At 38.5% G+C, this 21,921-nt stretch overlaps 1 protein-coding gene across 4 annotated transcripts in view; it reads right to left on the bottom strand.

The window, feature by feature from the left end:
• Positions 1-21,921, bottom strand: part of afap1l1a (actin filament associated protein 1-like 1a) — a 206,501-nt gene that overhangs the window by 104,890 nt on the left and 79,690 nt on the right. Inside the window, exon 1 of one of the 4 annotated variants that reach the window (XM_043703823.1) lies at positions 9,366-9,472. The exons of the other annotated variants lie outside the window; for them this stretch is intronic. Within the exon in view, the coding sequence (XP_043559758.1) occupies positions 9,366-9,399 (34 nt within the window). The 5' untranslated portion in view covers positions 9,400-9,472. Of the gene's footprint in view, positions 1-9,365; positions 9,473-21,921 lie in introns of those variants that run through there. 4 annotated transcript variants of the gene reach the window in all.

Genomic DNA, 21,921 nt, shown 5'->3' with positions numbered 1-21,921 from the left:
AATGTGACACCAATATTTACACTTATTTTCCACTAACACTTTTCCTGCTTAGCCAACCAAATCCAAGCAAGTCATACATCCATAGTAAGCAGGTAGTTTCAGCAATCCTAAATTTTATTAGTCAATTTAGTGCTATCTTTATCTGAAGGAATAGCTTTCTGTATACGATAGAAGGATATTATTAAATTGGAGTGGGTGCAGGAACGATTTACAAGGAAGTTACTGGAATCAGAGGCTGGATAGGTTGGCACTTTTTCACCGGAGCGTAGGAGGTTGAGGGGTTTTTAAGATGTCTATGATTTCATGAGGGGCATTGATAAGGTGATTAGCAAAGGTATTTTCCCTAGGTTAGGGGAGGTTCAAAACGAGAGGGCCTACTTTTAAGGTGAGAGGAAAAAGATTTAAAAGAGAACTGAGAGCCAACGTTTTCATGCAGAGAGTGATTCATATGTGGAATAATCTGCCAAAGGAAGTGGTGGATGGAGGTACAATTACAGTACTTAAAAGATATTTGAGCAGGTTCGTGAATAGGAAAGGTTTAGAGGGATATGAGCTAAATGCAGGCAACTGACAGTAGTTTAGCTTGGGAAACCTGGTTGGCATGGACAAATTGGACTGAAGGATCTGTTTCCATGCTGTAACACTATGATAGCCCTGTCTTTCCTCTAACTGACTGCAAGATCAGAGTTAGGTGCACCCACACTCATAAGTTCAATTTCAGCATGGCCAACACAATAATGTTTACACAGTAAGTGGATACGCACAGCAGCAAATTCCTGTGAAGACGTTTCTGGTGAAGATTTGTCCAATCCATTTCCTGAGGAGTTTGATGGTCTGCTTCACGTATAAGACATTGCTACTTTCAAAATCACGAGTGGTATTATTTAAGTTTCTCAATAATTCTATTTCTATACCTTGGTTTATACAGCATTTACAACGACAGCTGTGATTCCATGGATGCTTGTTTGAAAATATTCCATGCTGTGCCCTTTTTAAACACTCACCATTGCAGTTTAAGGCAAGTGGGCATGCATGATTGTTTAGGCAATTTGACACTTTCAACATTTGTTCTCAAATTTCTTTTCTGGCTGAAAGTGGGGAAAAAGATATGATGAAATAGCAGATTGAAAAAAAGCAAAACATGTTCTATACAATGCCTCTTACATCCTTAGGGCATGCCAAAACACTAAACAGCCAATTAATTACTCAAAGTACAATTACTAAGGCATTGTTTTGACACATTCACACTTTAAATAATGTATCCTACCATATTAGACTAGAAATAGGTTACTGAGTTTAATTTATAGCCTGGAAAATTAAATTGTGCATTTTGTGGCAAATGCTTTCTGAGCATAAACTCAGCTTAAGAGTTAAAAGTAACAGAAGTCAAGTGAAAGCAGATTTTTGAATGATTCATGTGAGTAGGGCAATAGGTCATGAGTTACACTGGAATTCAAACCTGCTGAAGAATTAGGTCACAGTGGATTTAAGGCAATTTCAGTTAACAGGCTTCTTTCTTTATCTTAGCTGTCATGATTTATCAGAGATTTTCAGCAATCGGAGCTGACATTTAAAAGATACGCCGTCTTAACTCAAGGCAACCCAGGTGGTTCCGCCACCTACTGCTACATTCTTCCTGAGGGCTGAATACCACATGTTTGCAGTTGTGGCTTGTTTGGGCTAATTCCTCCACAGTTTGCTTTATGTTGTGTTAGTCCATCTTTATTTATTCAAAAACAACACTGAAAATACCTCAGGTTATTGAAGTACTTAAGCTGTTTTGTCAGCTTATGATTGCACTGCTAAAGGTAACTGTCATATTTGCTATCTTGTTGAGTCAATAAAATATGTTTGTTTACAACACACTTTAAAAGACACAATTTGTTCACCCTGAATGCATAAGCTTCTGAATTGAAATGGCCTCTCCTGAATAAATATTGCAGTACTGCAACTAGGATGATTTGAAATGATTATATATTCTGCTGCACTCAATATCATATCAATAAACATTTTGAGTGAAATGATTTTGATGTCATCTATTGGCCATAACAAAAATAAGTGACTTCTACTTCAAGATATATTACCTTTAACTTAATGATTGCTCAGTATCTCATTAGCCAAGCTCACAATAACCCAGGTTAGTTTGGTGTTGTAAACAAACAACTTTTTCATCTTTATGACTACAATCTTAAGAAATTTATCTCTTAATTCCATTTTCTTAAAATGGGCTGCAGATTTTCTGTTTAACATTATAAGGGTGCAGCTGGAGTCTTTGTATATTTAAAGCATTCTATAGTTCTGTGCCAGTGCAAACTCTCTAATATATATCAGACGAAGCAAACCAACTTTAGCATAAGGTGAAGTAAAGAGTTACTCACCCACAATTTCACAGCTACAGCACCGAAAATGTGTGACAGACATGGGCAGATATGATATCTCTGGTCAATAGTTCTAAAAAAAAGCTAAAGTGAAAAGCATCTTTCATTGGCTACTCTTTGAAGCTTTAAGGCTTGCTGTCTGGTCTCTATCACTAACTATTCAGTACACTAATTATTTATTGCATTCATCCTGGAATAAGATTTGAAAATGTGTTAAAAGATATCAAAGTAGAATTCCAGTACTTTGAATGTGTCAGAGGGATCATCTGATCAAGTATCATAATCATTTCAGTGCTTCAATATTTGGAATATATTCTTGATGTAATTTGGACAATGGTTGCAAAATTAAAACAAAAAAAGGGAAAAAATAAAAAAAAAACTGAGCTTCACAGTGGCATTATCTGTCATGATCTCAAATAATCATTCAAGGCTGCTGTCATCCATCTCCAAATGGCTGTTTATTGAGTATCACACAGTCAGCTACTATTAATACAGCTTGAATATTGACTCATTCCAAAGTCTAATGAAGGGTGAAATAATTAATTAATTAAACTAGATAAAGATAAATAAAAAATTGTCCAAGTGATGCACACTGATTTTAAGAGTTGTCATGGAATAAAGAAAGACTTGCATTAGTACAATACCTTTCCTGACCTCAGGACATTTTGTAAGTGTTTATAGCCAAGGTATTTTTTTTTTTAATTGAAGTTAATGTTGTAATGTAGGAAATGCAGCAGTTGACTGCATATAGTTAACTCTCCAAAGAAATATGCAATAATGACCAGATAATCTGATATTGGGATATAATTGAGAGATATGTTGGCCAAGTCACTAAAGTCAACTTCCTTCTTTTTATTAATGGTATCATAGAATCTATTATACTCAGAGAAGACAGAATGAACCTGTTTAAAGTCTAATGCAAAAGGCAATGCTTTTAATAGAGCAGTATGGAAAAAGTCAGTCAGCCCAAATTTTTGTGTTCAAGACTAGAACTCGAACACAAAATTCAGACTGCAAGGCAAGAGTGCTACCAACTAGGCTCCTGCTCCAAACTAAATTATATACATCATATTAATAATAATACTTTAATAATCAATCGTTCATCAAGAACTGATTAACTTCATGGTCTGGTTTATGTAAAACACATTTTAAGTTCTAGACATTGACGAAACTCATTATTTTCCTGAATTCATTTGGTTTATTGTAGTCACATGTACCCAAGTACAGTAAGAAAAACTTTGTTTTGTGAACAGTACAGGCAGATCATAGCAAAACAAGGACATACAGATCATAGGGTGCTTAGACAAAGTGAGGTACACAAACTCATGGCTGCACAAGAGAGCGTAAACCTAGATCAACTCTATTTGAAGTGAGAGAGGACCCCATTCAGCAGTCTAATCACAGCAGGGAAGAAGCTGTTCTTGAACCTGTTGGTGCGTGTGTTCAAGCTTCTGTATCTTCTCCCTGACAGAAGAGCATTACTGGGTGGGAGAGGTCTTCAATGATGTTGTCAGCCTTTTCGCGGCAACATGATGTATAAATGGGGTCCATGGATGGGAGGTTGGCTTCTGTAATGGTCTGGGTTGTGCACACAACTTTCTGTAGTTTCTTATGGTCCTGGGCAGGGTAGTTACTGTAGCTAGCCATTATGCTTTAGAATGCTGTCTATGGTGAATCTGTAAAAGTTGGCGAGAGTCCTGATGGACATGCCGAATTTTTGAAGCCACCTGAGGAAGTAGAGGTCCAGGACAGATTGTTGGTTATTTTCACTTGACACTTTTGACCCATTGATGTAGACGGGTGGGGCCTCCTCCTTTCTTCCTCAGTCAATGATCAGTTCTTTTGTTTTGCCAACTTTGAGAGAGAATTTGTTATTATTGCACCATGACATCAAGGTCTCTGTCTCCTTTCTGTATTCTGACTCATCATGGTTTGATATCCGGCCTACCACTGTGGTGTTGTCTGCGAATTTGGATAATGCATTCATATGGAATTTGGCTACATAGTTGTGGATGCATAGGGAATACAGTGGGGGGGCTGAGAACGGATCTTTGTGTGGCGTAAGTGTTGAGGATTATTGTGGACGTGCTATTGCTTATCTTCATTGTGGTCTGTGGGTCAGGAAGCTGAGGATCTTGTTGTGGAACAGAGACCTAGATCTTGGGGTTTTGAGATTAGTCTGGAAGGGATTATGATGTTGAAGGTGAAGCTGTAGTAGATAAGTAGGAGTTTGACGTAGGTATCCTTGTTATCCATGTGTTCTAGGGATGAGTGTAGGAGGAGGGAAATGGCGTCCACTATGGACCTGTTTCGCCAGTAGGAAAATTGCAGGGGATCAAGGCAGGTCGAGAGGCTACAGTTGATGTGGGCCATGACTAACCTCTCGAAGCACTTCATGATTATGGAGGTCAGAGCCACAGGGAGGTAGTTATTGAGGCATGTTGCATGTGTTTTCTTTGTCATTCGGATGATGGTGCTTTTCTTGAAGCAGCTGGGGACTTTGGATTGTAGCAAGGAGAGAGTGAAAATGTCAGTGAATACGTCTGCCAACTGATCTGCACAGGGCCATCACTTCTACAGACTTACACTCAGGAATACTGATCTGACGTCTGCCGTGGTGACAGGGGGAACAGGTACATCAGGGCTGTCAGGGCAGGTGACACTGTGCCACTGGCTATCTGTTCAAACCGAGCATTGAGTACATCAGGGAAGGATGTGCTTTTATCTGCTGTTTCACCCTGCTTCATCTTGTATCTTGTTATGTTGTGTGGGTCTGGTCACAGGCAGCGGGTGTGCGTATGGTTAGTTTGGGCCTCTAACTTGGTTCAGTCCTACCTCTTGGCATCTCTAATGGTTTTGCGGAGGTCACATCTGGATTTCCTGTATAGGTCTGGGTCATCCAACTTGAATGTCATTTGCCTGATCTTCAGTAGACAATGGATTTCCCAGTTCATCCAAAGTTTCCCGTTGGGGAACATAAAGGTTGACTTTTTTTGCACACAGTTCTTTACACACTTGGCTAGGAGTCCATGATGCTGGTGGCATACTCATCTAGGTTTTCTGCTGATTTCTGAATATGGTCCAGTCCAGCAATTCCAAGCAATTCTGGAGAAGCTCTTCTGCTGTCTCAGACCACTATTGTACTACTTTCTATGAAGGATCCCCCTGTCCAATTTCAGCTTGTAAGCTCGTAGGAGGAACACAGCATTGTGATTGGATTTTCTAAAGTGCAGACAGAGTATGGAGTGGTAGGTGTCTTTGATGGTTATGTAGCAGTGGTCAAGGATGTTCAGTCCTCTATTGGGGCAGGAGACATGTTGGTGGTATTTTAGTAGCACCCTTTTGAGGTTGGCCAGGTTGAAGTCATCAGCTACAATGGAGAAGACCGCTGGGAATTCTGTCTCCAGAACATTTGTAGCAGTGTAAATTTCATCCAGAGCATTCTTCAGCTCCGCATGGGGTGGTATGTAGACAGCTGTCAGGATGGCGGAGGTGAACCCTTCCAGTAGGTAGTAGGGATGACATATCACTAAGATATTCTAGATCTGGGGAGCAGTGGCTTGCCAGGATCGCTATGTCTGAGCACCAGGAGGTGCTAATTAGGCAGCGTACCCCACCGCCCCTTGGCTTGCCCGAGAATGCCATATGGTCCATGTGATGTGGAGAGAATCCTTCAGCTTGCAAGGCACATTCATATTTTCTGAAATAGATTATGAAACTGAAGGAACTTACCCTACTTTGCTCCTCTCCATTTTACAATTCTGGATATTTTCAAGAATCTATACTTACATTGTTTTTTCTTAGGAGAGAAGCCATGTGTTAAATAGATTGTGGGATACTGATAAAGTGTTGTGTTCTTGGTTATCAATAGATAATCTATGATGAACATCTAACATTGAGACATGTTGTTTGATGTCAGTACATCTGGGATTTACAGTGACAGTCAGAACCATCCCTCAAAATCTGATGAGTGGAATAGAAGAACAGAAGACAGATGGTATTTGTAAAAAGAATCTTGTATTTGCAAATGAGGAAACAACGATAATGGACAGATTCAGAACAAAGTCAGAAAGATCAAAATCATAGAAATGCTAGTTCAATAAAATTGGAAAAAAAAACTTAGAAATGTTAGCAGATTAGATTAGATTAGATTACAGTGTGGAAACAGACTCTTCGGCCCAACAAGTCCACACCGACCCGCCGAAGCGCAACATACCCCTACATTTACCCCTTACCTAACACTACGGGCAATTTAGCATGGCCAATTCACCTGACCCTGCACATCTTTGGACTGTGGGAGGAAACCGGGGCACCCGGAGGAAACCCATGCAGACACGGGGAGAATGTGCAAACTCCACACAGTCAGTCAGGAAGGATGGAGTAAAGGATGGAACAACCAGGTACTTGCTAAACTTATATTTTATAAGTTGTGGTGAGACTGATGATAAGTCAGAAAAGGCATTAATCCTGCAGATAAACTGCTGGTCTAACATCTCAATGTGACAGCTGTTTCACAGCTAAATGCAAACTTTACTTAAAACAGTAAAACAATGATTGTGAATAAACACACATGTTGATTCGCTTCTGATTATTTACACTTTAAAAGGAAAATTTCAGATTCATTCCTAAGCTACATAACTTTCTCAAGTAAGATTCCAGTCTAAGCCACTCTCACTGGCAGTGATGCTGCAAGATGACCTTAGTGCTGCTAATTGCCAGCAACTTGTTAATCTATTATGATATGTTTGAAATGGTTAAGATACTCGGATTTTATGACATACGCTTTTATTGACTGCTAAGGCAGTCCTGCTTTGTCAATAAAAGCAGATTTCTCAGTGTTAAATAAACATTTAGATTAACAGTGCATTTGAACAATATATATATTCTTGATACTTCAGTGATCCTGGGATCCTGAGGTCTTGAAAGTGCTGCACAAATGCAAATCTTTCTTTTGTGGAGTAAAACCATTTAGAATTTACTCTCAAATACTACATTTCTGGGCAATTTACACCAGTAGCTGTGACCTGGACGTTTGACTTGAAATTGTGCCCATTCTCAATCCCATTTGGCCAATGCTATGCGATGATCAGAGTTCCTGTGAACGTCATTAGAATAAGGTTCAACATCAGATGAATGTAAGTCAAAAAATAATTGCAGGTCAAGAAAAGTACCAAGCTGGCATCATGTATTTCTCTACTTTAATTATGGAAATTAAAGTTGCACTTGTTTACATATCATTTACATGCCTTTACATGTACAGCATGTGTAAGAACCCACACTTTTCACATAACCTATACTTATGCCATAAGACATTAAAAGAAATTGCAAGTACAAAACATGATAAACTGTAAAATTGCTCAAAAATTAAAAGAGAGTACAGGAATTATTTTGGTTCTTGCTGTACATGAAAGAAAAGCTATTATTTGAAGAGAGTATCTGAGCAAATGCAGGTGAATGTGAAAGTCATAAATGAAGCTCTGTAACTGGTGGTGGTCATTATTATGGGCAGTATATGTTTGGAGTTGCATATCAATGGATGGCTGTAAATGATTGAAATGACTTAGGGCACATTTATAATTTGCTCATGCCTGTAATTGTGTGATCTCTTAAGCTATGAATTTGATGTGTATTATGATTGCATGTGTACTTTATCACAATTATGCACATCTTGTAAATCAAGCGCTAAGGCTCGACTTAAAAAGAAAAAGGAGTGATACATCTTCAGTTACGTCCAATCCTTCTTATTCAGTGTTAATTGTTGTTAACTGTAGATTAATGCTGCACTATTATTCCATGCAAAGCATTTCACTTCGGACTGACACCAGTTAATATACAAATCTATACGAGAATGGAACATAGAACATGGTGATAGTAGTAATCTAACTGAACTAGTAATGGAAATACCCAGACTAATGGGGGACATAATTCTAATCTTACCATGGCTTTTGGTATATTTTAGATTCAACTCAAGAGTCTGGAATAAAAAGTTAGTCCCAGTAATGCTGCTATGAAACTTCCATCATTTATTACAAAAATCTAATGCCCTTTGGGAAAGTATATTTGTTATCCTTACTTGTACTGGCCTGAGACTCTGGACCCTCATTAATGTGCCTGGCTCTTAAATATCTTTGCAAGCCACTCAGTTGTTTCAATTTCTACAAAGTCTAAAGTCACCAAATGGCAAGTCACTCAGTGTAAGAGCAGTTCGGGATAGGCAAAAAATGCTGAACTTGCCAGTAATGCCTGTATCTCATGAAAAAGTAAAGAAAAAACAAATGCAGCTGCTACACCCAACAAATATATTTAATGATATGTACCACTTAACAGCAATACTGAATCTAGAAAAAAGTAAAGCAACGCTCTTCTTATGGTACTGCCATTATATTTTAAAAATGGAAAGTAAAGGTTATAATATTTTGGCAGGTCACATTTCAATATTATTCAAACACTGTCATATCAATTTGCATCAAAAATATGATACAAGCAAAACTCTGGCAAACTCTTGATTTATATACAATATCGTATGTTTTGGTAAATAAGTCAACATTACACACTGAGGATAAAAGTGAATGATTGTTGTGGGTCCTCATTATTATGAAATGCCTTTAGAATTCCACGCAAAGTTTTGGTGTGTCTTAACCTCCCATGCTTATTACCATGTGGTCTTTGTTGCTTGATCCATTCTGCCCAGTTGTAACATACCAATGAGTAAAACATGCTATTGTGGAATGGAAAGTAAGGCCATCGACTAAAAAAAACACACACTGTAGCTGAAAAGAGAGGGTCAGTTCATATGCTGAGTACAAGCAAACTTATGATTTTTGCAGCTGGAGTTGTCTTATATACCAGAATGACTTACATATCTCAAGCTACAGTACATTTTATATTAATTCTACTTCATTTCCAGTGCATAAAAAGGGCAATGTACTATTAAAAAATACAGAATCCATATGTTGGTTTAGTAAACAATTAATTATTAGAACTTACCACTTTCAGCAGTTACATAATGTGCAGTCAACATCTTTAACCCAAAAATCCAACAAGTAATTCTAATGAATATTTTAAATCAGATCATGGACTTTTTCCTCTTCAGACTGAACAGTTATTGCAGAGAGTTCTGTTCCTTGATTTGATTACTTCTCTTGTTGCTCTTCAAGCAGCTGTGATCCCTCCCACAGGGATGTGTCTTGCCACAATTGCTCCACTGGCAACTTAACACTAACTTGATTGGTTTCTCTGATTCCACGTTCCTCTCTTTTATGCCTTTCATCGCAGCCTCAGCTAATCCCAAGGGATGCTGTCCTTTGCTGGCACCAGATCATCTGCTTGCCATTAATATATGATATTACTAGATCCGTGCTGTGTAATGATATTGAAAAGACCACAGTTCATACTTGGTAAATTTCTTGAAATTAAAATCTGTAGTTTTCCCTTGAAACTTTAGAGATTTCAGAAAGGAATCTTACCCAACATTGGTAATTCTGTTTTCAATGTAATAGTTAACAACATCTGTTTTGTCTCCAATACCATTAATAGGATATTCACAATGGGAATACAACTATCATGCACACAGTAGACCTTACTGAAATCTCATTCAGCATATGTCATTTTTTCCTTCAATTTCACTCCACTAACTTCGAAGACCCTGACAGAGATGGGGGTCATGTTCAAGCTTTAACTTGCACAATGGATATCACAATTGAGCTCCATGCTATCATCACTGACACCTATATGTATGGTTTGCAGCAGGAATCATTAGATAGTAATCAGCAGCAAGACTGCTGGCTCTTTATTTCTCTACTTGCTAGTTAAATTTGCTACCAGTCATCTTTCTTTAATGAGAATGCACTCCTATGGTTCTCTGGGACTATGGCGACTTTACCTTTATTTGGTACAAATTAGTATGATCCTGCCTACATTCAAAGCCAAAAATCAGCTTTTTTCAGTGCAGACAAATTTGGACTGTTATGAAATTTCCCACAATTAAAATATAGAGAAACTTGTCACAAATTTCCAAAGCTTAGTCTCTACTTCAGAGCAGTCACTGGAGACCAAATCATTGCATTAACTCTTGCCATGTTATCCATGTCCCATCATCTGTTTGCTGCATAAACATCTATTCTCATTATTACAGCAACAGAGCATAGCAATTAAGTTTGAAATCTGAAATCCATTGCACTTTCTTTTGTTTTATTCTTATTTCTTGGAAAATAAATAAAGTAATCAACTTATTTCAAGATTACAAGCTCTTTAATGCTCAAAAATTAATAAAACAGGACTGCAGACAAGTTGACACAAATATGTGAATTCCAATTTGCTTGCCTAACTTACCAAGTTATAACCCTTTATCCCAAAATTAACTCTGATTACTCTCCTGTGCCACATAAATAGGGTTTGAAGTAGCTAACAAACTTTGCCAATTTTGCTGCATTTTAATCCTACTATACATAGAAACTCTTCCCATGGACTTTTTAAGTTGACCTAACTCAGCCCTGATTTTTGTTTCCTGGTCAGATACTCAAAGGCAGGACAACGCCCAACTCTGTGACCCCAAACATTAAAAATAGCCATATGCATTCCCCATTTTCGATTTTGGCTTGCAGGCTAGATTAGAAATTGGACTGAATGACCTGGGAAGAGCTGAAGAGGCTGCTAGCTGCTAATACATTCAGGGAAGAAACTCTGCCTTGATGCTCCAGCACTGTGTCCAAAATTAAAATGAAAGAATATAATTTTTTTAAAAATGACCTCTCATGACCCATGGCACCTAATGTCCTCTACCCATTCCAAAAGCTCTCCTACCCCTTTTGCCAACTTAATGCCAGGCTCGTGCACAGTTTCAGCTTTTCACCCCTCACCTATCCTGCCAATTCAACTTGAATTCAAGCACACAGGAGAAACTACATCTATTATTTATAGCTCTATATTGCAAACTATGGTCTATTGCATAAAGTACTTTCATTTGTAAAATAAAAACATTTTGACAGTTCTTAAAAATACCCATCTACTTGAGTCAATTTGAAGAGATAGTTGTTGATCTCATCACAGACCCTTGATCTTTCATGTAACTTCTGACTTGCAAACTTCCCCTCCTCTCCTCAACCTTTAATTGCTCCCTTGATCTCTCCCAATCTTATATCTGTACACTAAACTGACAATCACCCAAGTCAGCCAATCAATAGGTCAGTCAGTCTACAGTGCTACACCCTGCTCCAAGATCTCTACCTCACTAAATCATCTTGCTTCTGGGATGTGATCTCATGTTAAAACATTTATCCACTCAACAGACCACCCAATTTATTAACTTGGGTGGAATTAATATCAAAAAAGAGAGAGAGACTTATATATACAGTGAAGTTAAAACTCCAGTGGGTTTGGGCAACTCCTATCGCTATAAAACCCTGCCTCACTAAATCCAAGGGCCATTATCTCTGTTTCTCTCTTCAGGTTGCCACTTAACTTGCTGTGCGCTTTATATTGCTTCCTGTTTTTATTAAAGTGAGTATCATATTCCTGGTCTCAGCTGATCTAAGTGAGAGGAGCAGCTATAACCTTACAGCCCTGGGTATGGGAGGAGAATAGTGTTCCAGGATTTCCATTCCAGACTGCTATCTAGTGACTTGCATTGGCAAGGGCATGTGTGTGGTGTATGGACAAAAACAAATCAGGCTGTAATTGACAGTTATGATCACACATGTAAAATATTCTCTTTAGGCAAGGTAGCAAAGGAATTAGCTGTGCATAGAATTTAAACGACACTTAAAACATCAGTAGAGAAATTTAGAAATTGTGAGGTGTTTTCTACCTGTTCTGACTTGTAGTTTTAAATAATAATTCAATTAGTAATTTAAGCCACTTCATATTCTGTCATGACTTGTACTTGACCTGTTTGCTTATTGAGTTTATACTCATACCAGTTGTATCATTAATTCTTAAGTACCAAGTAATACAATAGCAATATGTTAAAATAAATCCATATTACTCACCTTGAATACTTCTTGATCTCCCTGCATTATACACAGTCGGTGAAAATAAAAAGTTTTTATAATATTTTTGCAGTTTGTTGGTTTTATTACGAAAAGGTTAACTTGGTAGATTTTAGGGCAAGCCCAAATGTCTTTTCCTTTAATGGAGTGTGGTCAACAGCAGGTATGCAGACTTCCTTCCATTTTTTAAAATAAAACTCAGGCTGATAACACTAGGGAATCACCCTCCTTGTCACCTGAGTATTTGTTGTGTATGCAGTCAAAACTAAAAGCCCAAAGCCAGATTCCTTCTTTGAGCTGCAGAAATCAGTGATCTTCAGTCTTGACTTGAAACAGAGGCAGAAACAAAATATGTAAGACTGATACAAGAGCCAGCATTTGAAACTATTTTGAGAGACGTTTTTTTGGTTCTTTCACAAGATGTGGATGTCTGTTTCAAAGCCAGCATTTGTTTCCCATCCCTAATTTGGAGAGGTGATGTCCTATTGGTATTATCACTAGACTATTAATCTAGAGACCCTGGTAGTTGTTCTGGGGACTGGGTTCAGAACCTATCATGATAGATGGTGTAACCTGAATTCAATAAAAAAGGTGGAATTAGGAGTCTAATGGTGACCATGAAATCATCGTCAATTTGCAGGAAAAACCCAGCTGGTTCACTAATGTTCTTTGGGGAAGGAAACTGCTGTCCTTATCTTGTCTGGCCTACACATGACTCCATACCCACAGCAATGTGGTTGATACTTAACTGCCCTCTGGGCAGTTAGGGATGAGTAATAAATGGTGGCTTGACCATACTGACACCCACATTCCTTAAATGACAAAAAAACTCTTGATCAGAGTGGCTTATGCTACCAATCCAGAGAGCAGTTAAGAGTTAACCACACTGTTGTGAACTTGGAATCATATTTACGCTGGACCAGGTAAGGATAGCAGATTTTCTTCCCTAAAGGCCAATAGTGAGCTGGATTTTTTTTTGACCAATAAATAATTGGTTTAGAGTCACCACTAGACAGAGTAGCATTCAATTCCAGATTTTTAAAACATATAATTAATTATATTTAAATTGCACCAGCTCATGTTCCTAGAGCCTTAGCCTGAGCAACAGGATTATTGGTCCAGTGACCTTACCACAAAACCATTAGCTCCCCATAAGTTTATTGCATAAAAGTGAATTCAGTTTCTAAAGTTGGTGCTCTGGTAATTGTGAAAGTTGATTCATGGCTGAGAGAAAGTAAGTTTTAATTGTTGTAATACTTGGACTGGTTTCTTTGGTCCTGATGGAGGTGATCGCGGAGGAGGGGAGGATGTAGATTCCATGACATCAGACAGCATGTCAACTCATTTTCACCTCAGGCCAATTTCCACCCTGAGAGATGGCAGGACCAGCCATTCAACAACAGCTGAAGGTGAAGCCCACACACTTGGCCTCCAGGTAACCTGAGGGGATGTGAAGCAGGGTCAATTTCCTGGTGGTGGACCAGGGAATAAATACTCTAGGCACACCTTTAGGTTCCACCTAAACCTGCTGTGCCTTAGCTGCAGCCATATGCCAGATGAAGGAGGGATCTAATTCCACAATTAGGATTTTTAATCTTAAAATTTAAAAGTCAAAGAAGTCTCATCCCCCACCTGTTATTTAGTAGGGAAAGCTTCTGCATCTTCGTTGCTGGTAAAAATTCTTTTGGCCTTTCAACTTTGGAGATTCCATCTGCCAATTTAATGGATGAGAAAGCACTCCCCTACCAGGCCACGAATTGGCATATTTTGTCCAGGGAAAAATAACCCCTGGACAAATGCTTCCCAGCTAGTGCAGAATTGGGATTGCTTTTTGACCTTGACATTGAGTTCTAATGCTGCTTCCAGCTAGGCTCTTTCTTTGGATCATTTCAAGATCGGACCTTTTTCTGGTCAATTTCATTGGCTTGAACAAAAATAGAAATGGCTGGAGAAACTCAGCAGGTCTGGCAGCATCTGTGGACAGAAAGCAGAGGTAATGTTTTGAGTCCAATGACCCTTCTTCAGATTCTTCTCTTCTGGAGAAGGGTCACTAGACCTGAAACGTTGACTCTGATTTCTCTCCACAGATGCTGCCAGACCTGAGTTTCTCCAGGTATTTCTGTTTTTGTTTCAGATTTCCAGCATACATAGTTCTTTATTTTTTGACTGGCACAATATCATTCTGCTGCTGCTTAAATGATTTGTTAAAAATCAAAAGGAAGACTGGAGAGAGACTGCAGAACTATGAGATGCAGCAGGACTTTGGTGTCCTTGTATTTGAATTGCAAATGACAAGTATGTGTACACAGCTAGGAAATAAAATGTTAACGTTTATTGTGAAAGAAACTCAATCAAAAAAGGTTACTTAGAATGTTATTGGAGACACCACATCTGGGTGTACAGTGTACAGTATTGGTTTCCTTATTTGAGGAAGGTTGTAAAATAATATTTATTAGATGATACTCACAAGTAAGAAAATAGTTTATAGATATTCAGACATTGTCATCAGATCCAAATTAACATAATGATTTTGTTTATGTTCAAATGAATGAGGAAAAAATACATAAAAGGAATTAGAAGAAACTCGCTATTTAAAAAAAAAATTCCTGTGGGTAAGCATCATAAAATAACAGAAGCCAAAACTATCTTAAATCTGTAATTATTATTTCAAAAGAAACTTACACAAGGCTTTAACACTTCTTTTGATAGCATTTTCTTTGAGCTTACTGAGCAAAACAATATTAAATAAAATTTTAACAGTAAGAGGGAAAGAAAACAATCATTGGAATTCAGCAAATGCTTGAGCGCAGGTCATACATTCCTGGGGATGAAAATGTTTCAGGGTAAGCTGTGTGGATTTGGAAGGCAGCATTAGTTTATTTTCCCAAAATCACTTCCCCTGCTGAGTGTGTTTGGCTTTGTCACCTCCAGATTTCCGACAGTTCTCAGTTCCCAAGGACCACCAGACACACATTACCTTTATCAGGCCCTGCCTTAGAATTGAATAGAATAGGCCAGACTAAAGTCTTCGGGTCAATTGGGGAGTGACAGGAAAAGCAATCATATACCTGTTCAGAGCGTTAATAGTTGAAATGGCAATTTGTGATTAAATGGGTGGCCTCTAACCTGTTGCATTGTTCTCCCTTTCCACATGGTGTCTATTTCCAAGCTTTTGCAGCATACTAAACATCAGTTTCCCATGATTAATATTATGTTTAACCACTTTTGGAGGATGTACTCACTAGTACCAACCTAATTTCAACAATCTACTGGGGTTAATGTAAAAGATGCTATTTTAAAAATAGGATGTTATACCAAATAATATTTAGCACAGAATCAACAGTACAAAATAGTTAATTGATTATTATTTTCATATGCTGTATGTGAAATTTAATTGTGCAGAAGTTGAATCAAAAATGACAGTAACTGCACTTTAAAATATAACTAATGCATTGTGAGGTGAAAATTTCTAACTAAATGCATGTTCTTCCTTTACTTACACACAATCTAGCAAATTATATATTTCTTTTTAGAATCAGCTTTTTTGAGGCACTTATTGTTGTCACTTGCTAAGCGTAACAGGTATAAGTTTTATGAATAATTAACACAAATTTCAAATCAAGGGTGTGAACACTGTGTTAATTCCCCATATTTTTTTCAGACCAACAGATCAAGAATTGCTCCAGATGCAGGTTTTACAGAGACTTTCAATACCATCTGCAGAAATTACTATTACACCCATGTAAAACATTGAACTGACTTCATAAAAAACTGGAGAGTTCCCAAATGGTGAACACAACTCAGAAATACTGCATTCTGTCTGTTTAATATAACTCCCAACTCCATATGACTTGAAAAGATAAACATTTATGCTTTGCCCTCCTCCCCTTCACACACAATGACGGTTTACTCCCCTGTTGGGTAGATTATAGAACATAAGATAACTATGAAGCAATATTTCAAAATGCAGCAAGGGTGTGACTTGCTTCAGCCTCACTGTCCATTAACTATTTGGTTCAATCAGTCACGCAAACTTTGAGGTGACTGTACAATATTCTGGAGATTGGACCCAGTCCAAAATCAGTGAATCATAAAATTCCTAGAGTATGAAGAGGGGCCATTTGGCCCACTGAGTCTGTACAGACCCTCCAAACAGCATCCCACACAGACCCAGCCTCCTATTTTAAGTGCCACATTTCCCAAAGCTAATCCACTGAGCCTGCACATCCCTAGACACGACAAGGCAATTTACCATAGTCCAAAGATGTGCAGGTTAAGTAGATTGGTTATGGGAGGAAACTCAAGCAGGCATAAGGAGAATGTGCAAACTCCACACAGGCAGTCACCCAAGGCTGGAGTCGAACCCAGGTCCCTGGTGCTGTGAGGCTAGCCACTGTGTCACCCCATCATCGAAGATCCAACCAAAAGACATGATATTTACATTTGATCACAGGTTCTAAACTGATACTGGCGTTCATGTGACCCATATTTTGAATTCAACTACATATCAGTACTAATTTGGTCAGAGTGAAATCAGACTGAGGCCCAAGACTGTATACTGCATCTGCTGACAGTTCACCTCCTCTAACTCTCTATTCACTCCATTCACCCCACTCTATTATTCACCAAATCCTGCCTCAATGGCAGGACCTAGAACCAACATTAGGCTATTTTGCCCTTCTAGCCTACTCTGCTATTTAATAAAATCATGACTGATTTGGATCAGTTTTTTTTTTAACTCCAGACTAGTTACTGTGGTATCAACTGCATTGGAAATATACAAAGTAATTATACAGAAGAGACAGAAGTTTGGTTCCCAAAAACAGGTGGATTTGAGTCATGTCAGTTGTGAAATTTTGAAAACACTCAAACTCAACCTACCAATAGACTGGCCAATTCAGGTCTAAATGGATGCAGGATGAAGGCAGGCAAACAACCAGATGCCAGAAGACAGATTGGCTATTTACATATAATACAGATCCATGCCTCAAATATAAATTATCTTCTAGTTTTAAACCTTACCAGGTGGATTTCCAAGAGTTCTCCAATACCTCCCCCACCTCCAGTTGAATATAGACCTGTGACCATATTCCCATCCTAACATCTTAGCACAAACACAAATGTAAACTCTCTATCTGCTCCATTAATGGCCTCCTCTGGAGTGTTTCCTGCTCAACACAGAGTACTATGTCTAACTATCAGGCTGGTGTCTGGACTGAAAACCTGCTTGAAAGAAAAGGACACAAGTTGCTGAGTCAAAATACCATTCTCCGACCACTTCATCTTAGTCTCTCCACCACTCTGTCCCCAGGCAGCAGGGAAAAAAATTGACATTTCAGGCAAAAGTCCTTCATCAGGAATAAAGGGCTTTTGCCTAAAATGTCGATTTTTCCTGCTCCTTGGATGCTGTGTGACCTGATGTGCTTCTTCAGCACCACTCTTATCTTGACTCTGATCTCCAGCATCTGCAGTACCCACTTTCGTCCAATCTGTCGCCAAGTCCACCTAAACCTCCTCAACAATCATGAGAGTAAATATTGAGCCAATGTCATAGTGCTGATAATCATCCAGTACACTCCTAGTCAGTCTTTCTCACTGAGGCACTTGCAATATAATTTTTGATGGAGTTATTGATCCTATGAAGGAACAGAGGAGTCTGGAATTTTCAGCTTGAACATCAGATATTCTTAACAGGGCAACATGTCTGAATCGTAATGAACAGTACAACAGAGAAACAGATCCTTTGGCCCAAAACACTGTGCTGACACATGGTGCCTTTCTGAACTAAAAACCTTTTGCCCCATCCCATCCGTATTGGTCAATTCCCTGCTCATTCATAAATCTATCAAGATGCCTCTTAATCTTTGCTATTGTATGTGCATCCACCACCACATCCTCTGGCAGTGCATTCCAGACACATACCACCTTCTGTGTAAAAGACTTGCCTCTTACATATCCTTCAAACTTATCACCTTTGACTTTAAACCTGCGTATTCCAGCAATTGATATTTCTACCCTGGGAAAAAGATTCTGATTATCCGTGCTTCTCATAAATTTGTAAACTTCTTTTCGACATTTAAGTGAAAACCAAGTTTATCAACTCTCTCCTCATAGTGAATACCCTCCAAATCAAGCAACATTCTGGTAAGCAATTTCATACTCTCTCCAAAACCTCCATGTCCTTCTCATAGTGTGGCAACCAGAACAGTACACAATATTCCAATTGTGGTCTAAGTGAAGTTCTACACAGCTGCAACATGACTTGCAAACTTTTATACATTATGCCTGGACTAATGAAGGCAAGCATGCTATATTGATGCTATTAAAAGGTTCTGCCATTTACTTTGTACTTGCCTCCTGTGTTTGATCTCTCTGAATGCATCATCCTGCATTTGTCCAGTTTAAAGTCCATCTGCCATTTCTCTGTCCAAGTTGCTAACCTATTTATATTCTGCTGTATACTTTGGCAATCCTCCTCACTATCTGCAGCTCCCTCAATCTTTGTGCCAACCGCAAACTTATTAATCAGGCCACTTACATTCCTTTCTAGATCATTTACACCATTGGTAACCAATTTCAAATCTGAAAAATGCCCTTCACTGCTAATCTTTCTCTTCTATGACTAAGTCAGTTCTAGTACTATCTTACCAGCTTACCAAAGATTCAATATTACTTCACCTTTGTATTAACCTGCCATGATGGACCTTATCAAAGGCTTTGCTGAAGCCCACTTAGACAACAGCTACCATACTACCCTCATCAATCATCTTCATCATTTGCTCGAAGAACACAATCAAATTTGTGAGACACAATCTTCCCAGTATAAAACCATATAGCCTATCGCTAATAAGTCTATATTTTTCCAAAGATGAGTAAATCCTATCACTCAGAATCTTCTCCAAACATTTTCTTACCACCGATGTAAGGCTCACAAGCCTGTAATCTCCCGAATCATGCCTATTGCCCTTCTTAAACAAAGGAATGACATTGGCTATTCTCTAGTCCTCTGGGACCTCTCCTATGATTGAAGAGGATACAAAAGATTTTGTACGAGGTCCCACAGTTTCCTCACCTGCCCCTCTCAGCTCTCTGGGATAGATCCCATCAGGTCTTGTCAACCTTAATACCTTCTTTTTTAATACTGACAGGCCCTACAATATCAACATACCCCTCCTGAGAATCACCATCCACCATGTCCTCCTCAAATGAATATCACCCACTTTCTCCGACTCCACGCATAAATTCCCTCCTTTGTCCTTGATGGCTTTGTCTGTCTTTAGTTTCCTAAATCACAAGTATGCCCTTTTTTTTCCTTTTGACTAAGTTCTCACTTTCTCTTGATATCCAAGGTTTCTCAATCTTGCCATCCTTATCTTTCGTTTTCACAGGAATACGCTGGTCCTGAACTCTTAAGATTCAAAAGATTCCCACATACCAGATGTGAACTTACTCTAAAACAGCTGCCCCCAAATTTATATTCCCCAGTTCCTGCCTAATATTGTGGTAGTCAGCCTTCTCCCAATTTACTACTTTCACCTGAGAACTACTCTTCGCTCTACCCATACCTAACTTAAAACTTTACAGAATTATGGTCAGTTTTCTCAAAATGCTCTTCCACTGAAACTTCAATCACCTGACCAAGCTCATTCCCCAATACCAGATCTTGTGTGGTCCCTTTCCTAGTTGGATTATTTAGGTGCAACCCTTGGATAGATCCCACCTGCCCCTGAATTGTCAGATATCTGCCGATTATTTCAAAATAAAAAGGGAAATCTTCACTGTGATATCTACAACAGAATGGTACCATTTCAGCATGACTTATCAACTTCTACAACCAAATCTAATGTTATGATAACTTCCAATCACAAATATACTGGCTTTTCATTCAGGCAACGCTTTTAGTTAAATTTGCTCTGAATATGAATGTGCTTTTCCAATGTAGCAAGATGTGTGATTTTAATTTGAATGTGGTCCAAATTTAGAGGTGTAATTTCATAAGAACGCATTTAACTATGGATTATAGAGTCACTCAATCTAAACGTAATTGGAAATTATTCAAAACCTCAATTAAATCCTTGCTTGTAATTCACAGAAATTGGATCAAAAGTACTTTCTGCAGCTGTGTGTTTCAGAGCAGTTGGGGAGATTTTACAAACTGTCTGGCAAAACTATGGCTCTTTTGAGCCTCCTCAGCTTTAGCACAGTCTTGTTCAATTTTTACAACTGCTGTGAAGATTTAGTTTTAACCACAAATTGTTTCATCAGCCGAAGTCAACAGGCCATCAATTTCTTACTGATTTTCAACTTTTATTCCACTTTGTGAATTCAGTCAGTATCAAGGAACGTGTGCACTCTATTCCTTTTCTGCAGTGGTCTGTTGACCACCCAGAACCACACCATAAATATATTCCATCACTAAAATCACCAGAAGGAACAGTTCGATATTTCAACAAACTGGAAGTCTAGTTGGTAGGACACCCATTAAGCATGTGTCTGCAGCAGCATTGTAAAGGCTGGGATATAGAGGTTGGGGGAAAAGAGTGGAGCAAAAAGCATATACTCTGAATGGATGAGGTCTTTATTGATTTGGTAGCTTTGAGCTGTCAAAGTTAACTGAATTGCTGTTCCTTCAGTAAATTCCTTGATCTGCTCCCAGTGATTTCTTTACTTCGAACCTATTGTTTTACAGCCTGTACTCTCCATTATTAGGAGGTGACGATCTTTGAGGTGACAATGAAAATGGTGTTTGGGTCCTAAAGATACTGTATGAACCTCAATTTGTAAGGAATTATGAGGATCTTGCTAGTTTCCACCACAATCACTTCAAAGAAAGTCTATTAAAAAACCTCAGATGGTCATTTGGTAGGAAGTCAGTGGCAAATTTATTTTTAAGCTCTTATTTCAAGCTGAAAATTTGTAGGACTGAAAGATGTGATGATTTGTGATAATGAGAAGCAGTTTCTGATTTGCAGTGATGCTAGACCGCAAAATATCAGCAGCTGAACTGTAGCCAAACCAATTCTGGGTTTGAGAACACCACAAAGAGGTAAAATTAGAAGTTTGGTCTGCACCGAACACAGTCTAACCTGTTTGAAGTCAACGTTTTAAGCTTCAAAATTAACAGGACTGATATCGACATGTGGCGATCACTGGGTTGGTGTTGGATAACATACTCACTTACACAAGCAAGTGGTCTGAATCATCTTGTTTATTCTGAAATTCCTTGCCTAATAGCATTGTAGGTCTACATATTGTAAATTAGCTGCAGTAGTTCAAGAAGGCAGCTCACCGTCTCCTTTTCAAGGGCAACTGGGGCTGGGGACAAAATGCTGGCTCAGCCAGCAATGCCTACATTCTATGAATGAACAAAATAACAAAGAATCTGTGAGGCATTTAATGGACTGACTGACTGGTCAATGAGATCAATCAACAATTCTTCAATGTCCAATTATAATCACAGTAAGAGCTTTCTCTGTGTATTGCTCACTTTGAGTGGCTGCTTTTAATCCTTCATCTGCTTGTATTAGGATTACTGGCTGTCTCAGATTTTAACTCTA

This window comes from Chiloscyllium plagiosum, chromosome 14 (genome assembly GCF_004010195.1).
Source record: "Chiloscyllium plagiosum isolate BGI_BamShark_2017 chromosome 14, ASM401019v2, whole genome shotgun sequence".
Lineage (NCBI taxonomy): Eukaryota > Metazoa > Chordata > Chondrichthyes > Orectolobiformes > Hemiscylliidae > Chiloscyllium > Chiloscyllium plagiosum.
This window is presented reverse-complemented; position numbering and strand designations above follow the sequence as displayed.